At 52.2% G+C, this 15502-nt stretch overlaps 1 protein-coding gene across 1 annotated transcript in view; it reads right to left on the bottom strand.

The window, feature by feature from the left end:
- Positions 1 to 478: 478 nt before the first annotated feature.
- Positions 479 to 15502, bottom strand: part of ATP5F1A (ATP synthase F1 subunit alpha) — a 49029-nt gene continuing 34005 nt past the window's right edge. Inside the window, exons 9-12 of the mRNA XM_060236216.1 lie at positions 15174 to 15281; positions 13213 to 13357; positions 6374 to 6524; positions 479 to 694 (exon numbers count right to left, since the gene is read on the bottom strand). Coding sequence (XP_060092199.1) covers positions 613 to 694; positions 6374 to 6524; positions 13213 to 13357; positions 15174 to 15281 — 486 coding nt within the window. The 3' untranslated portion in view covers positions 479 to 612. The remainder of the gene's footprint in view (positions 695 to 6373; positions 6525 to 13212; positions 13358 to 15173; positions 15282 to 15502) is intronic.

The raw sequence follows: 15502 nt of genomic DNA, 5'->3' as shown, positions 1-15502 counted from the left end.
TTTATCAGTTCTAACCCAACTGCTCAGCAATTTCATTGCGTGTCCACGAGTTCTCGCATTATGAGAAAGGGAGAAAAGGGCTTCTTTCTCAACCTTCTCCATCCCATGCATTATCTTGTAAACCTCGATCATGTCACCCCTCAGTCGACGTTCCTCCAAGCTATCGAGCCCCAAGCGTTTTAACCTTTCTTCATAGGGAAAGTGTTCCAAACCTTTAATCATTCTAGTTGCCTTTTTCTGGACTTTTTCCAATGCTATAATATCCTTTTTTGAGGTGCGGTGACCAGAATTGTACACAGTATTCCAAATGAGGCCGCACCATCGATTTATACAGGGGCATTATGATACAACTGACTATTAGAGGGAACACAACACGTGGGAAAGAAAGAAGTCAAAGCAACGGGGACATGCAAGCAATGAGAATGAGGAAGAGGCACACACGAGCCCACAACTAAAGTGAAGACCACAATCACAAAGATTTCTGTATGTAGAACTTTAATTTTCAAGATCTGTACAGTCAACTCACACATTTTTTTTTTTTAAGTCTCTGGGGGAAGAATGGGACCAGAGGGCTATCAGCAGTCACGGACGAAGACGGCCTGGTGAAGAGTTTTATCCTTCGAAGGTAGACAGGAAGCTCAACACGATCTCCTTCAGCTTGGCTTCTGTTTGTTCAGAGATCTTCCCATCGGTTCTGTTAGGGCGAAACCACAAACGAATCTCAATTCGCTCCCAGCAAAAGGTAGGCGATTCACTACGGCCTTCTCACCTCCCGCACTCCCTGACCCATCCATCTAAAACCAGAAATAAATCTGATGGCAGAAGCTTTTCACTTCATCTCGCACCCGCCTAAAGAAACACTTTGAGCGTTTTCGCACTGACCTTTTACTGGCGCGACCACCCTCTTCACACCGGAGGATCTGCCCGGATTTCGCACAAGAAGCGCCAGCGCACCCAAAAGAGCCGGCTACTTCCGTCGCGAAACCCGCTCAAACGGAAACCGCCAAGAAGCAGGAAAACGTTTGAGCGGGTTTCGCGACGGAAGTAGCCGGCTCTTTTGGGTGCGCCGGCGCTTCTTGTGCGAAATCCGGGCAGATCCTCCGGTGTGAAGAGGGTGGTCGCGCCACTAGAAGGTCAGTGCGAAAACAGCCTTTATTTTTTAGCTCAAACCTACAAGGCCAGATGCTATCAGTGAAATCCAGTTCTGAAGCCTAGAAAAGCTTCACATGGGGTTTTTATATGAAGATCTATCATTGCTCCAACGTTTGTTTGTAGAAGTACAAGGGCTTTTTTTTGTAGCAGGAACTCCTTTGCATATTAGGCCACACACCCCTGATGTAGCCAATCCTCATGGAGCTTACGGTAGGGGCCTGTACGACAAGCCCTGTAAGCTCTTGGAGGATTGGCTACATCAGGGGTGTGTGGCCTAATATGCAAAGGAGTTCTTGCTACAAAAAACCCCCGTGGATTGGTAGAAATTCGAACGTTCTCAGGCTGAGAAGAATCAGTTAAAGCCAGTTGGCGGCAGTTGGGCAGAGAGAGGGTTTGGCGGTCCCCTTTTACAAGTGCTTCTCTTTCCTGTTTCGAGGACTGCTCTGTCTCTATGCCAGCACATTCCAGTATAGCTGCTGATGTGAGTGTGTTAAGTGCCATAAAGAGGCTTCTAACCTATGGTGACCCTATGAATTAATCAGGGCCTTTTTTGTAGCAGGAACTCCTTTGCGTATTAGGCCACACACCCCTGATGTAGCCAATCCTCCTGGAGCTTACAGCAGGCCCTGTGAGAAGAGCCCTGTAAGGAATTCTAGCAGGACCTCCTTTGCCTATTAGGCCACACACCCCTGATGTAGCCAATCCTCCTGGAGCTTACAGCAGGCCCTGTGAGAAGAGCCTGTAAGGAATTCTAGCAGGACCTCCTTTGCCTATTAAGCCACACACCCTTGATGTAGCCAATCCTCCTGGAGCTTACAGTAGGCCCTGTGAGAAGAGCCCTGTAAGGAATTCTAGCAGGACCTCCTTTGCCTATTAAGCCACACACCCTTGATGTAGCCAATCCTCCTGGAGCTTCCAGTAGGCCCTGTGAGAAGAGCCCTGTAAGGAATTCTAGCAGGACCTCCTTTGCCTGTTAGGCCACACACCCCTGATGTAGCCAATCCTCCTGGAGCTTATAGCAGGCCCTGTGAGAAGAGTCCTGTAAGGAATTCTAGCAGGACCTCCTTTGCATATTAGGCCACACCCCCCTGATGTAGCCAGTCCTCCTGGAGCTTACAGCAGGTCCTGTGAGAAGAGCCCTGTAAGGAATTCTAGCAGGACCTCCTTTGCCTATTAGGCCACACACCCCTGATGTAGCCAATCCTCCTGGAGCTTCCAGTAGGCCCTGTGAGAAGAGCCCTGTAAGGAATTCTAGCAGGACCTCCTTTGCCTGTTAGGCCACACACCCCTGATGTAGCCAATCCTCCTGGAGCTTATAGCAGGCCCTGTGAGAAGAGTCCTGTAAGGAATTCTAGCAGGACCTCCTTTGCATATTAGGCCACACCCCCCTGATGTAGCCAGTCCTCCTGGAGCTTACAGCAGGTCCTGTGAGAAGAGCCCTGTAAGGAATTCTAGCAGGCCTCCTTTGCCTATTAGGCCACACACCCCTGATGTAGCCAATCCTCCTGGAGCTTACAGTAGGCCCTGTGAGAAGAGCCCTGTAAGGAATTCTAGCAGGACCTCCTTTGCATATAAGGCCACACACCCCTGATGTAGCCAATCCTCCTGGAGCTTACAGCAGGTCCTGTGAGAAGAGCCCTGTAAGGAATTCTAGCAGGACCTCCTTTGCATATTAGGCCACACCCCCCTGATGTAGCCAGTCCTCCTGGAGCTTACAGCAGGTCCTGTGAGAAGAGCCCTGTAAGGAATTCTAGCAGGCCTCCTTTGCCTATTAGGCCACACCCCCCTGATGTAGCCAATCCTCCTGGAGCTTACAGCAGGTCCTGTGAGAAGAGCCCTGTAAGGAATTCTAGCAGGACCTCCTTTGCATATTAGGCCACACACCCCTGATGTAGCCAATCCCCCTGGAGCTTACAGCAGGTCCTGTGAGAAGAGCCCTGTAAGGAATTCTAGCAGGCCTCCTTTGCCTATTAGGCCACACACCCCTGATGTAGCCAGTCCTCCTGGAGCTTACGGTAGACCCTGTACAAAGAGCCCTTTAAAAATAAAGCTCTGAGAAGTATGGTGAGGCCCACACATAGAAAACTAGACCACAGCTATTCTCAGGGCTTCTGGTTCATAGCCAATTTGGGGGTCCCTTTCCAACCTTAAGTCTAAGCTGGGGTCTTCAACATGGTGCCAGTGATTAGAAGAAGATATTGGATTTATATCCCGCCCTCCACTCCGAAGAGTCTCAGAGCGGCTCACAATCTCCTTTACCTTCCTCCCCCACAACAGACACCCTGTGAGGTGGGTGGGGCTGAGAGGGCTCTCACAGCAGCTGCCCTTTCAAGGACAACCTCTGCCAGAGCTATGGCTGACCCATGGCCATTCCAGCAGGTGCAAGTGGAGGAGCGGGGAATCAAACCCGGTTCTCCCAGATAAGAGTCCGCACACTTAACCACTACACCAAACTGGCTCTCCGTGGCACCCACCAAGTGAATGGGGGGCAGGTGGGGCTTTTGCCCAGTAGGGCTTCTGATTGGCTGGGCAGATGAAACGGCATCCTGTTGAACAGAGCTCATATGAACATACATATGAAGCTGCCTTATACTGAATCAGATCCTTAGTCCATCAAAGTCAGTATTGTCTTCTCAGACTGGCAGCGGCTCTCCAGGGTCTCAAGCTGAGGTTTTTCACACCTATTTGCCTGGACCCTTTTTGGAGATGCTGGGGATTGAACCTGGGACCTTCTGCTTCCCAAGCAGATGCTCTACCACTGAGCCATCGTCCCTCCCCTGCTTGCGTCTTGAGGATCTCTTAAAGAGGGGATTGGAAAAACATATGGAGCAGAGGTTCATCAGTGGCTATTAGCCACAGTGTGTGTGTGTGTATACACACACACACACACAAACATATATATTGGCAACTGTGTGACACAGAGTGTTGGACTGGATGGGCCATTGGCCTGATCCAGCATGGCTTCTCTTATGTTCTTACTATTAAGTTAGAATCATAGTTGGAAGGGACCTCCAGGGTCATCTAGTCCAATGCCCTGCACAATGCAGGAACTTCACAAATACCTCCCCCTAAGTTCACAGGATCCGCATTGCTGTCAGATGGCCATCTAGCCTCTGCTGAAAAACCTCCGGGGAAGGAGAGCCCACCACCTCCCGAGGAAGCCTGTTCCACTGAGGAACCGCTCTGTCAGGAAGAAGAAGAATTGCAGATTTATACCCTACCCTTCTTTCTGAATCAGAGCGGCTTACAATCTCCTTTATCTCCTTCCCCCACAACAGACGCTCTGTGAGGTCAGTGGGGCTGAGAGGGCTCTCACAGCAGCTGTTCTTTCAAGGACAACTCCTGTGAGAGCTCTGGCTAACACAAGGCCATTCCAGCAGGTGCAAGTGGAGGTGTGGGGAATCAAACCCGGTTCTCCCAGATAAGAGTCCGCACACTTAACCGCTACACCAAACTGGCTCTCTTCCTAATGTTCAGCCAGAAACTCTTTTGATTTAATTTCAACCCATTGGTTCTGGTCCTAACTTCTGGGATCACAGAAAACAATTCCACCCCATCCTATATAGGACAGCCCTTCAAGGACTTGAAGATGGTGATCCTATCACCTCTCAGCCGCCTCCTCTCCAGGCTAAACAAGCCCAGCTCCTTCAACCTTTCTTCATAGGACTTGGTCTCCAGTTATGTGTATCTTCACTCTTTGACAGTTTGTAGTTAGCTCTGTTCTGGGTGGCCGCCATTTTGTGGCTGCACCCAACACCCCGTGTCAGAATTCAAAGGTGCCCACAGGTTCAAAAAGGTTGGGGACCCCCCGCTGGATAAGACCAAAGAGCCCTCCTGGATCAAAACAAGGCCCCATAAAGCCCAGCATTCTGTTCACACAGTGGCCTTTGGGAAGAACATAACAGAAGCCATACTGGATCTGCCCAATGGCCCATTAGGTCTAACCCTCTGTCTCAGTGGCCAAAACCCCAGGTGCCGTCAGGAGGTTCACCAGCAGGGCCAGACCTCCAGAAGTCCTCCCACTGGTGCCCGTCAAGCACTGAGGATACAGAGCATCACTGCCCCAGACACAGTGTTCCATCTATAACTTGAGGCTAATAGCCAGTCATGGACCTCTGCTCTTAAGAACACAAAAAGTTGGATCGGACCAGTGGGTCATCCAGTCCAACACTCTGTGGCACATAGTGGCCCAAACCCAGGTGCCGTCAGGATGTCCACCAGTAGGGCCAGAACTCCAGAAGACCTCCCACTGTTGCCCCTCAAGCACCAAGAATACAGAGCATCCCTGATCCAGACAGAATGTTCCATCTATACCTTGTGGCTAGCAGCCACTGGTGGACCTCTACTCAAGAAGATAATAGAAGCCACGTTGGGTCAGGTCAATAGCCCATCCAATCCTACACTCTGTCACACAGTGGCAAAAATAAAAGAAGAGGTGCCATCAGGAGGTCCACCAGTGCGGCCAGGAAACTAGAAGCCCTCCCACTGTTGCCCCCCCTAAGCACCAAGAATACAGAGTATCACTACCCCAGACAGTGTTCCACCTACACTTTGTGGCTAATAGCCAGATGGACCTCTGCTCCATACATTTTATCCCGTCCCCTCTTGAAAATGGGTCTATGCTTGCAGCCGCCACCGCTTCCTGCGACAGTGAAGCCCACATGGAGAATGAGCACAACAGCATCATTCTGCCTGTGGTCCCCAGACACCGATCTGATTGGGGAGGGATGGTGGCTCAGTGGTAGAGCATCTGCTTGGTAAGCAGAAGGTCCCAGGCTCAATCCCCGGCATCCCCAACTAAAAAGGGTCCAGGCAAATAGGTATGAAAAACCTCAGTTTGAGACCCTGGAGAGCCGCTACCAGTCTGAGTAGACAATACTGACTTTGATGGACCCAGGAGGGTCTGATTCAGTAGAAGGCAGCTTCATATGTTCATATGTCTAAGGGCAGGGACGGTGGCTCAGTGGTAGAGCATCTGCTTGGTAAGCAGAAGGTCCTAGGTTCTCCCCGGCATCTCCAACTAGAAAGGGTCCAGACAAATAGGTGTGAAAAACCTCAGCTTGAGACCCTGGAGAGCCGCTGCCAGTCTGAGTAGACAATACTGAGTTTGATGGACCCAGGAGGGTCTGTTTCAGTAGAAGGCAGCTTCATGTGTTCATATGAGGACGCCTACTGCCTCTGGTCCTGGAGGTTCACGCCCGGCGCAAAACGACATCGATACCTGATCGTGGAGAGGAGGGCCTGATGTTGGCTCAGAATGTGGGCGAGGAAAGCGCTCTCAAACTTGGTGATCTTGCTGGGCTCCAGCTTGTCCAGGTGACCTCTCACTCCAGCGTAAATGACGGCGACTTGTTCCTCAATAGCCATGGGAACTGGGGAGAGAAAGCCGCTAAGTGAAACAACTCGGGCATTGAAGAGACGGCAAAGCTGCGACCGAGTTATAGATGAACTGCAACTCTACGCGAAGAGTTAGCCAAAAGCTTCCAAGGAAACTGCAGATTGTCTCTCATCTCTTTCCCTCGCTCCAACCCTTGCAGGGACCACCCCGCCTTCTCCTTATCTCAGAGGCCCAAGCTACAGCAGCAAGGTGCTTCTCAGAACTGAGTCCTGCAACCAGGGCTTTTTTCTGTTGCAGGTGCTCCTTTGCGTATTAGGCCACACACCCCTGATGTAGCCAGTCCCCTGGAGCTTCCAGTAGGCCCTGTGAGAAGAGCCCTGTAAGGAATTCTAGCAGGACCTCCTTTGCCTATTAGGCCACACCCCCCTGATGTAGCCAGTCCTCCTGGAGCTTCCAGTAGGCCCTGTGAGAAGAGCCCTGTAAGGAATTCTAGCAGGACCTCCTTTGCCTATTAGGCCACACCCCCTGATGTAGCCAGCCCTCCTGGAGCTCACAGCAGGCCCTGTGAGAAGAGCCCTGTGAGGAATTCTAGCAGGACCTCCTTTGCCTATTAGGCCACACCCCCTGATGTAGCCAATCCTCCAAGAGCTTACAGAAGGCCCTGTGAGAAGAGCCCTGTAAGGAATTCTAGCAGGACCTCCTTTGCCTATTAGGCCACACCCCCTGATGTAGCCAATCCTCCTGGAGCTTACAGCAGGCCCTGTGAGAAGAGCCCTGTAAGGAATTCTAGCAGGACCTCCTTTGCCTATTAGGCCACACCCCCCTGATGTAGCCAATCCTCCTGGAGCTTACAGCGGGCCCTGTGAGAAGAGCCCTGTAAGGAATTCTAGCAGGACCTCCTTTGCCTATTAGGCCACACCCCCTGATGTAGCCAATCCTCCTGGAGCTCACAGTAGGCCCTGTGAGAAGAGCCCTGTAAGGAATTCTAGCAGGACCTCCTTTGCATATTAGGCCACACCCCCTGATGTAGCCAATCCTCCTGGAGCTTACAGCGGGCCCTGTGAGAAGAGCCCTGTAAGGAATTCTAGCAGGACCTCCTTTGCCTGTTAGGCCACACACCCCTGATGTAGCCAATCCTCCTGGAGCTCACAGCAGGCCCTGTGAGAAGAGCCCTGAAAGGAATTCTAGCAGGACCTCCTTTGCCTATTAGGCCACACCCCCTGATGTAGCCAATCCTCCAAGAGCTTACAGAAGGCCCTGTGAGAAGAGCCCTGTAAGGAATTCTAGCAGGACCTCCTTTGCCTATTAGGCCACACCCCCCTGATGTAGCCAATCCTCCTGGAGCTTACAGCAGGCCCTGTGAGAAGAGCCCTGTAAGGAATTCTAGCAGGACCTCCTTTGCCTATTAGGCCACACCCCCTGATGTAGCCAATCCTCCTGGAGCTCACAGTAGGCCCTGTGAGAAGAGCCCTGTAAGGAATTCTAGCAGGACCTCCTTTGCATATTAGGCCACACCCCCTGATGTAGCCAATCCTCCTGGAGCTTACAGCGGGCCCTGTGAGAAGAGCCCTGTAAGGAATTCTAGCAGGACCTCCTTTGCCTGTTAGGCCACACACCCCTGATGTAGCCAATCCTCCTGGAGCTTACAGCAGGCCCTGTGAGAAGAGCCCTGTAAGGAATTCTAGCAGGACCTCCTTTGCATATTAGGCCACACCCCCTGATGTAGCCAATCCTCCTGGAGCTTACAGCGGGCCCTGTGAGAAGAGCCCTGGAAGGAATTCTAGCAGGACCTCCTTTGCCTGTTAGGCCACACACCCCTGATGTAGCCAATCCTCCTGGAGCTTACAGCAGGCCCTGTGAGAAGAGCCCTGTAAGGAATTCTAGCAGGACCTCCTTTGCATATTAGGCCACACCCCCTGATGTAGCCAATCCTCCTGGAGCTTACAGCAGGCCCTGTGAGAAGAGCCCTGTAAGGAATTCTAGCAGGACCTCCTTTGCATATTAGGCCACACCCCCTGATGTAGCCAATCCTCCTGGAGCTTACAGCGGGCCCTGTGAGAAGAGCCCTGTAAGGAATTCTAGCAGGACCTCCTTTGCCTGTTAGGCCACACACCCCTGATGTAGCCAATCCTCCTGGAGATTACAGCAGGCCCTGTGAGAAGAGCCCTGTAAGGAATTCTAGCAGGACCTCCTTTGCCTGTTAGGCCACACCCCCTGATGTAGCCAATCCTCCTGGAGCTTACAGCAGGCCCTGTGAGAAGAGCCCTGTAAGGAATTCTAGCAGGACTTCCTTTGCATATTAGGTCACACACCCCTGATGTAGCCAATCCTCCTGGAGCTTCCAGTAGGCCCTGTACGAAGAGCCCTGTAAGGAATTCTAGCAGGACCTCCTTTGCATATTAGGTCACACACCCCTGATGTAGCCAGCCCTCCTGGAGCTCACAGCAGGCCCTGTGAGAAGAGCCCTGTAAGGAATTCTAGCAGGACCTCCTTTGCATATTAGGCCACACCCCCTGATGTAGCCAATCCTCCTGGAGCTTACAGCGGGCCCTCTGAGAAGAGCCCTGTAAGGAATTCTAGCAGGACCTCCTTTGCCTGTTAGGCCACACACCCCTGATGTAGCCAATCCTCCTGGAGCTTACAGCAGGCCCTGTGAGAAGAGCCCTGTAAGGAATTCTAGCAGGACCTCCTTTGCATATTAGGCCACACCCCCTGATGTAGCCAATCCTCCTGGAGCTTACAGCGGGCCCTGTGAGAAGAGCCCTGTAAGGAATTCTAGCAGGACCTCCTTTGCCTGTTAGGCCACACACCCCTGATGTAGCCAATCCTCCTGGAGATTACAGCAGGCCCTGTGAGAAGAGCCCTGTAAGGAATTCTAGCAGGACCTCCTTTGCCTGTTAGGCCACACCCCCTGATGTAGCCAATCCTCCTGGAGCTTACAGCAGGCCCTGTGAGAAGAGCCCTGTAAGGAATTCTAGCAGGACTTCCTTTGCATATTAGGGCACACATCCCTGATGTAGCCAATCCTCCTGGAGCTTCCAGTAGGCCCTGTACGAAGAGCCCTGTAAGGAATTCTAGCAGGACCTCCTTTGCATATTAGGTCACACACCCCTGATGTAGCCAATCCTCCTGGAGCTTCCAGTAGGCCCTGTACGAAGAGCCCTGTAAGGAATTCTAGCAGGACCTCCTTTGCATATTAGGCCACACACTCCTGATGTAGCCAATCCTCCTGGAGCTTACAGCAGGCCCTGTGAGAAGAGCCCTGTAAGGAATTCTAGCAGGACTTCCTTTGCATATTAGGTCACACACCCCTGATGTAGCCAATCCTCCTGGAGCTTACAGTAGGCCCTGTGAGAAGAGCCCTGTAAGGAATTCTAGCAGGACCTCCTTTGCATATTAGGCCACACACCCCTGATGTAGCCAATCCTCCTGGAGCTTACAGCAGGCCCTGTGAGAAGAGCCCTGTAAGGAATTCTAGCAGGACCTCCTTTGCCTGTTAGGCCACACACCCCTGATGTAGCCAGTCCTCCTGGAGCTTACAGCAGGCCCTGTGAGAAGAGCCCTGTAAGGAATTCTAGCAGGACCTCCTTTGCCTGTTAGGCCACACACCCCTGATGTAGCCAATCCTCCTGGAGCTTACAGCAGGCCCTGTACGAAGAGCCCTGTAAGGAATTCTAGCAGGACCTCCTTTGCCTATTAGGCCACACACCCCTGATGTAGCCAGTCCTCCTGGAGATTACAGCAGGCCCTGTGAGAAGAGCCCTGTAAGGAATTCTAGCAGGACCTCCTTTGCCTATTAGGCCACACCCTCCTGATGTAGCCAATCCCCCTGGAGCTTACAGCAGGCCCTGTGAGAAGAGCCCTGTAAGGAATTCTAGCAGGACCTCCTTTGCCTATTAGGCCACACCCCCCTGATGCAGCCAATCCTCCTGGAGCTTACAGCAGGCCCTGTGAGAAGAGCCCTGTAAGGAATTCTAGCAGGACCTCCTTTGCCTATTAGGCCATACACCCCTGATGTAGCCAGTCCTCCTGGAGCTTACAGCAGGCCCTGTGAGAAGAGCCCTGTAAGGAATTCTAGCAGGACCTCCTTTGCCTATTAGGCCATACACCCCTGATGTAGCCAGTCCTCCTGGAGCTTACAGCAGGCCCTGTACGAAGAGCCCTGTAAGGAATTCTAGCAGGACCTCCTTTGCCTATTAGGCCACACACCCCTGATGTAGCCAGTCCTCCTGGAGCTTACAGCAGGCCCTGTGAGAAGAGCCCTGTAAGGAATTCTAGCAGGACCTCCTTTGCCTATTAGGCCACACCCTCCTGATGTAGCCAATCCCCCTGGAGCTTACAGCAGGCCCTGTGAGAAGAGCCCTGTAAGGAATTCTAGCAGGACCTCCTTTGCCTATTAGGCCACACCCCCCTGATGCAGCCAATCCTCCTGGAGCTTACAGCAGGCCCTGTGAGAACAGCCCTGTAAGGAATTCTAGCAGGACCTCCTTTGCCTATTAGGCCACACCCCCCTGATGCAGCCAATCCTCCTGGAGCTTATAGCAGGCCCTGTGAGAAGAGCCCTGTAAGGAATTCTAGCAGGACCTCCTTTGCCTATTAGGCCATACACCCCTGATGTAGCCAGTCCTCCTGGAGCTTACAGCAGGCCCTGTACGAAGAGCCCTGTAAGGAATTCTAGCAGGACCTCCTTTGCCTATTAGGCCACACACCCCTGATGTAGCCAGTCCTCCTGGAGCTTACAGCAGGCCCTGTGAGAAGAGCCCTGTAAGGAATTCTAGCAGGACCTCCTTTGCCTATTAGGCCACACCCCCCTGATGCAGCCAATCCTCCTGGAGCTTACAGCAGGCCCTGTGAGAAGAGCCCTGTAAGGAATTCTAGCAGGACCTCCTTTGCATATTAGGCCACACACCCCTGATGTAGCCAATCCTCCTGGACTTACAGGGCTCTTGGTACAGGGAGGGACGGTGGTTCAGTAGTAGAGTATCTGCTTGGAAAACAGAAGGTTCCAGGTTCAATCCCTGCCATCTCCAACTAAAAAGGATCCAGGCAAATAGGCATGAAAAACCTCAGCTTGAGACCCTGGAGAGCCGCTGCCAGTCTGAGTAGACAATGCTGACTTTGATGGACGGGGGTCTGATTCAGTAGAAGGCAGCTTCATATGTTCATATGTGCAGGGGGATTGGCTACATCAGGGGTGTGTGTGTGGCCTAACATGCAAAGGAGTTCCTGCCACAAAAGCCCTGCCTCCAACAACTGAAAAGGAAAAAGGGCCTAATTAGTGTTTTCTCCAGGTTCCCAGGTTTAGTTGCACACAGGGAAATCCATCCCAGCGATACGCAGGCCTAATACAGATCAGGACCGTAAGATGGGGAGATATACTATTTGGTCTAATGAGGTGCAACTAGGCTTTCCCAACAAGAATCGTTTTCTGTGGCCCCGGAAGGCAGGACCAGAACCAACGGGTTGAAATCAAATCAGAAGAGTTTCCGGATCAACATTAGGAAGAACTTCCTGACCGTTAGAGCGGTTCCTTGGTGGAAAAGGCTTCTTCGAGAGGTGGTGGGCTCTCCTTCCCTGGAGGTTTCTGAACAGAGGCTAGATGGCCATCTGACAGCAATGCTGATCCTGTGAACTTAGGGGGAGGTGTTTGTGAGTCTCCTGCATTGTGCAGCGGGTTGGACTAGATGACTCTGGAGGTCCCTTCCAACTCTTATGATTCTAAGATGACGACACTGGATTTAAAACTTGCCCTTCACTTTGAATCTCCGAGCTGCTTACAAATCTGAGATAAGCTTTGTTTAGAATCAGCAGGTCACTAAACTTAACCATCACGAAACCGCAAAACAGAGAAGAGGATACTGGGATGGGCCTTCACGACAGGGATCAGGAACTCTGAAGAGCTGCTTGGGGAGAGGGGCATACATGTTTTAACACATTTTCTCTCATCTTCAAACTTTAAGCAGCAGTCGACAAGTTATAATTACATGCAGGGCTCTTTTCTGTAGCAGGAACTCCTTTGCCTATTAGGCCACACACACCCTGATGTAGCCATTCCTCCTGGAGCTTCCAGTAGGCCCTGTACTAAGAGCCCTGGAAGCTCTTGGAGGATTGGCTATGTGAGAGGGGTGTGGTCTAATATGCAAAGGAGCTTCTGCTAGAATTCTGCCCCTCCTAGCCCCTGTACTAAGAGCCCTGTAAGCTCTTGGAGGACTGGCTACATGAGAGGGGTGTGGTCTAATATGCAAAGGAGCTTCTGCTAGAATTCCGCCCCTTCTAGCCCCTGTACTAAGAGCCCTGTAAGCTCTTGGAGGACTGCCTACATCAGGGGTGTGTGGCCTAATACGCAAAGGAACTCCTGCTACAAAAAAAGGCCCTGATTACATGGCTAGATGCAGGTAACCCATCCCAAGAACTACAACCCACGACATACGGTGGCGAAAAAAAGCCATCAAGTCTAAGACAACTGACGGCAACCCCAGAGTTCTCAAGGCATGAGGTGGACAGAAGGGGTTTGCCCTTGCCTGCCCCACTGAACAGCGACCCTGGATTTCCGTGGCCGCCTCCCACCAAATACTAACCGGGGCTGATGCTGCTTAGCTTCTGAGATTTCATGAGTTCAGGCTAACCTAGGGAATCCGCAATGCATGCTTTAATGTTTGCGCGGTTGTATAAGCTGCAAAGAGTCAAGTGGCCTTCCGGGTTAAGGCAGCCCGATCCCTTACCGTACTGCCCTTGCTTGAGGAGCTCCGTCAGACGCACCCCGCGGTTGAGCAGCTGCTGAGTGGCGGCGTCCAGATCGGAGCCGAACTGCGCAAAAGCGGCCACTTCTCGGTACTGGGCCAATTCTAGCTTCATGGTTCCGGCCACCTGAAGAAAAAGAAGAGGAACAGAGTTATACCCCGCCCTTCTCTCTGAATCAGAGACTCCGAGCGGGTCCTTACAACCTCCTTTATCAAGTGGGGGAATCAAACCTGGTTCTCCCAGATAAGAGTCCACACAGTTAACCACTACACCAAACTGGCTCTCTATCCCGCCCTGAATTCTGAATCTCAGAGCGGTCACCGTCTCCTTTACCTTCCCCCCACCCACAACAAACACCCTGTGAGGTGGGTGGGGCTGAGAGAGGTTTCACAACAGCTGCCCTTTCAAGGACAACAAGTACGAGAGCTACGGCTGACCCAAGGACGTTCCAGCAGGTGCAAGTGGAGGAGTGGAGAATCAAACCTGGTTTTCCCAGATAAGAGTCTGCATACTTAACCACTACACCAAGCTGCCCTTTCAAGGACAACTCCAACGAGAGCTATGGCTAACCCAAGGCCATTGCAGCAGCTGCAAGTGGAGGAGTGGGGAATCAAACCGGGTCTCCCAGATAAGAGTCTGCACACTTAACCACTGCACCAAGACAGGGCACCGGGGGGCGGGGAGAATTACTTCCCAGCTTCCAGTCAAGCAAACCTGAGTAGTGCACATGGCCTAGTTGGATGGCACAGGAAGCTGCCTTATTGTAAGACCACTAGCCTCACTGTTGCCTGCTCTGACCGGCAGGAGATTTAACATCACACCTGGTTAGCCTAACCTACTGCCAAGGGTGGTCTTCGTGAGGCTGAAAAGTGAGGAGGAGAGAACAGCGGAAGCCACTCTGGGGCTCCCGGGGGAGAGGAGAGCAGGATATAAATGTCTACACCAGGGGTGTCGAACTCCTTTGTTATGAGGGCCGGATCTGACATAAGAAGAAGATGATATTGGATTTATATCCCGCCCTCCAGTCCGAAGAGTCTCAGAGCTCCTCACAATCTCCTTTCCCTTCCTCCCCCACAACAGACACCCTGTGAGGTAGATGAAGATATTGGATTTATATCCCGCCCTCCACTCCGAAGAGTCTCAGAGCGGCTCACAATCTCCTTTCCCTTCCTCCCCCACAACAGACACCCTGTGAGGTAGATGAAGATATTGGATTTATATCCCGCCCTCCACTCCGACGAGTCTCAGAGCGGCTCACAATCTCCTTTCCCTTCCTCCCCCACAACAGACACCCTGTGAGGTAGATGAAGATATTGGATTTATATCCCGCCCTCCACTCCGAAGAGTCTCAGAGCGGCTCACAATCTCCTTTCCCTTCCTCCCCCACAACAGACACCCTGTGAGATAGATGAAGATATTGGATTTATATCCCGCCCTCCACTCCGAAGAGTCTCAGAGCGGCTCACAATCTCCTTTCCCTTCCTCCCCCACAACAGACACCCTGTGAGGTAGATGAAGATACTGGATTTATATCCCGCCCTCCACTCCGAAGAGTCTCAGAGTGGCTCACAATCTCCTTTCCCTTCCTCCCCCACAACAGACACCCTGTGAGGTAGATGAAGATACTGGATTTCTATCCCACCCTCCACTCCGAAGAGTGTCAGAACGGCTCACAATCTCCTTTATCTTCCTCCCCCACAATAGACACCCTGTGAGGTGGGTGGGGCTGGAGAGAGCTCTCCCAGCAGCTGCCCTTTCAAGGACAACCTCTGCCAGAGTAATGGCTGACCCAAGGCCATTCCAGCAGGTGCAAGCGGAGGAGTGGGGGACCTTGTCGGGCCAGGCTGGGCTGTGTCAGGCCAGGCCAAGTGGGGCCCCTGCACTTATTGAACCGAAGAGGATGGTTATAGTATTTTTAGAGGATCTGTCGACTACTGCCTACCTGTTTCATGGCCCTTGTCTGGGCAGCAGAACCGACACGCGACACGGAGAGACCGACGTTGATGGCTGGGCGGATACCTTTATAGAACAGTTCGGTTTCCAAGAAGATCTGGAGGAGACAGAAAAGCTCTGTTAACCCGATAACCCCTTTGGTATCGCAAGAAGCACAGCTGGAACCAGCAGGGTCTTTTCGCTCTGCAAATCCACTCCTTGTGTAGTTTTTCTCTCGCAAACACGGCGACAGAGTTGTAGCAGAAGCGCCCACTGGGTAACTCTGGTCAGACCAGTCTCAGTTGCAGTTCTAAGGAAGACACTCACAGACAGCCGGTT

Source organism: Heteronotia binoei, chromosome 4 (assembly GCF_032191835.1).
Source record: "Heteronotia binoei isolate CCM8104 ecotype False Entrance Well chromosome 4, APGP_CSIRO_Hbin_v1, whole genome shotgun sequence".
NCBI lineage: Eukaryota > Metazoa > Chordata > Lepidosauria > Squamata > Gekkonidae > Heteronotia > Heteronotia binoei.
The sequence above is the reverse complement of the archived record's forward strand: the minus strand, read 5'-3'. Positions and strand labels throughout refer to the sequence as shown.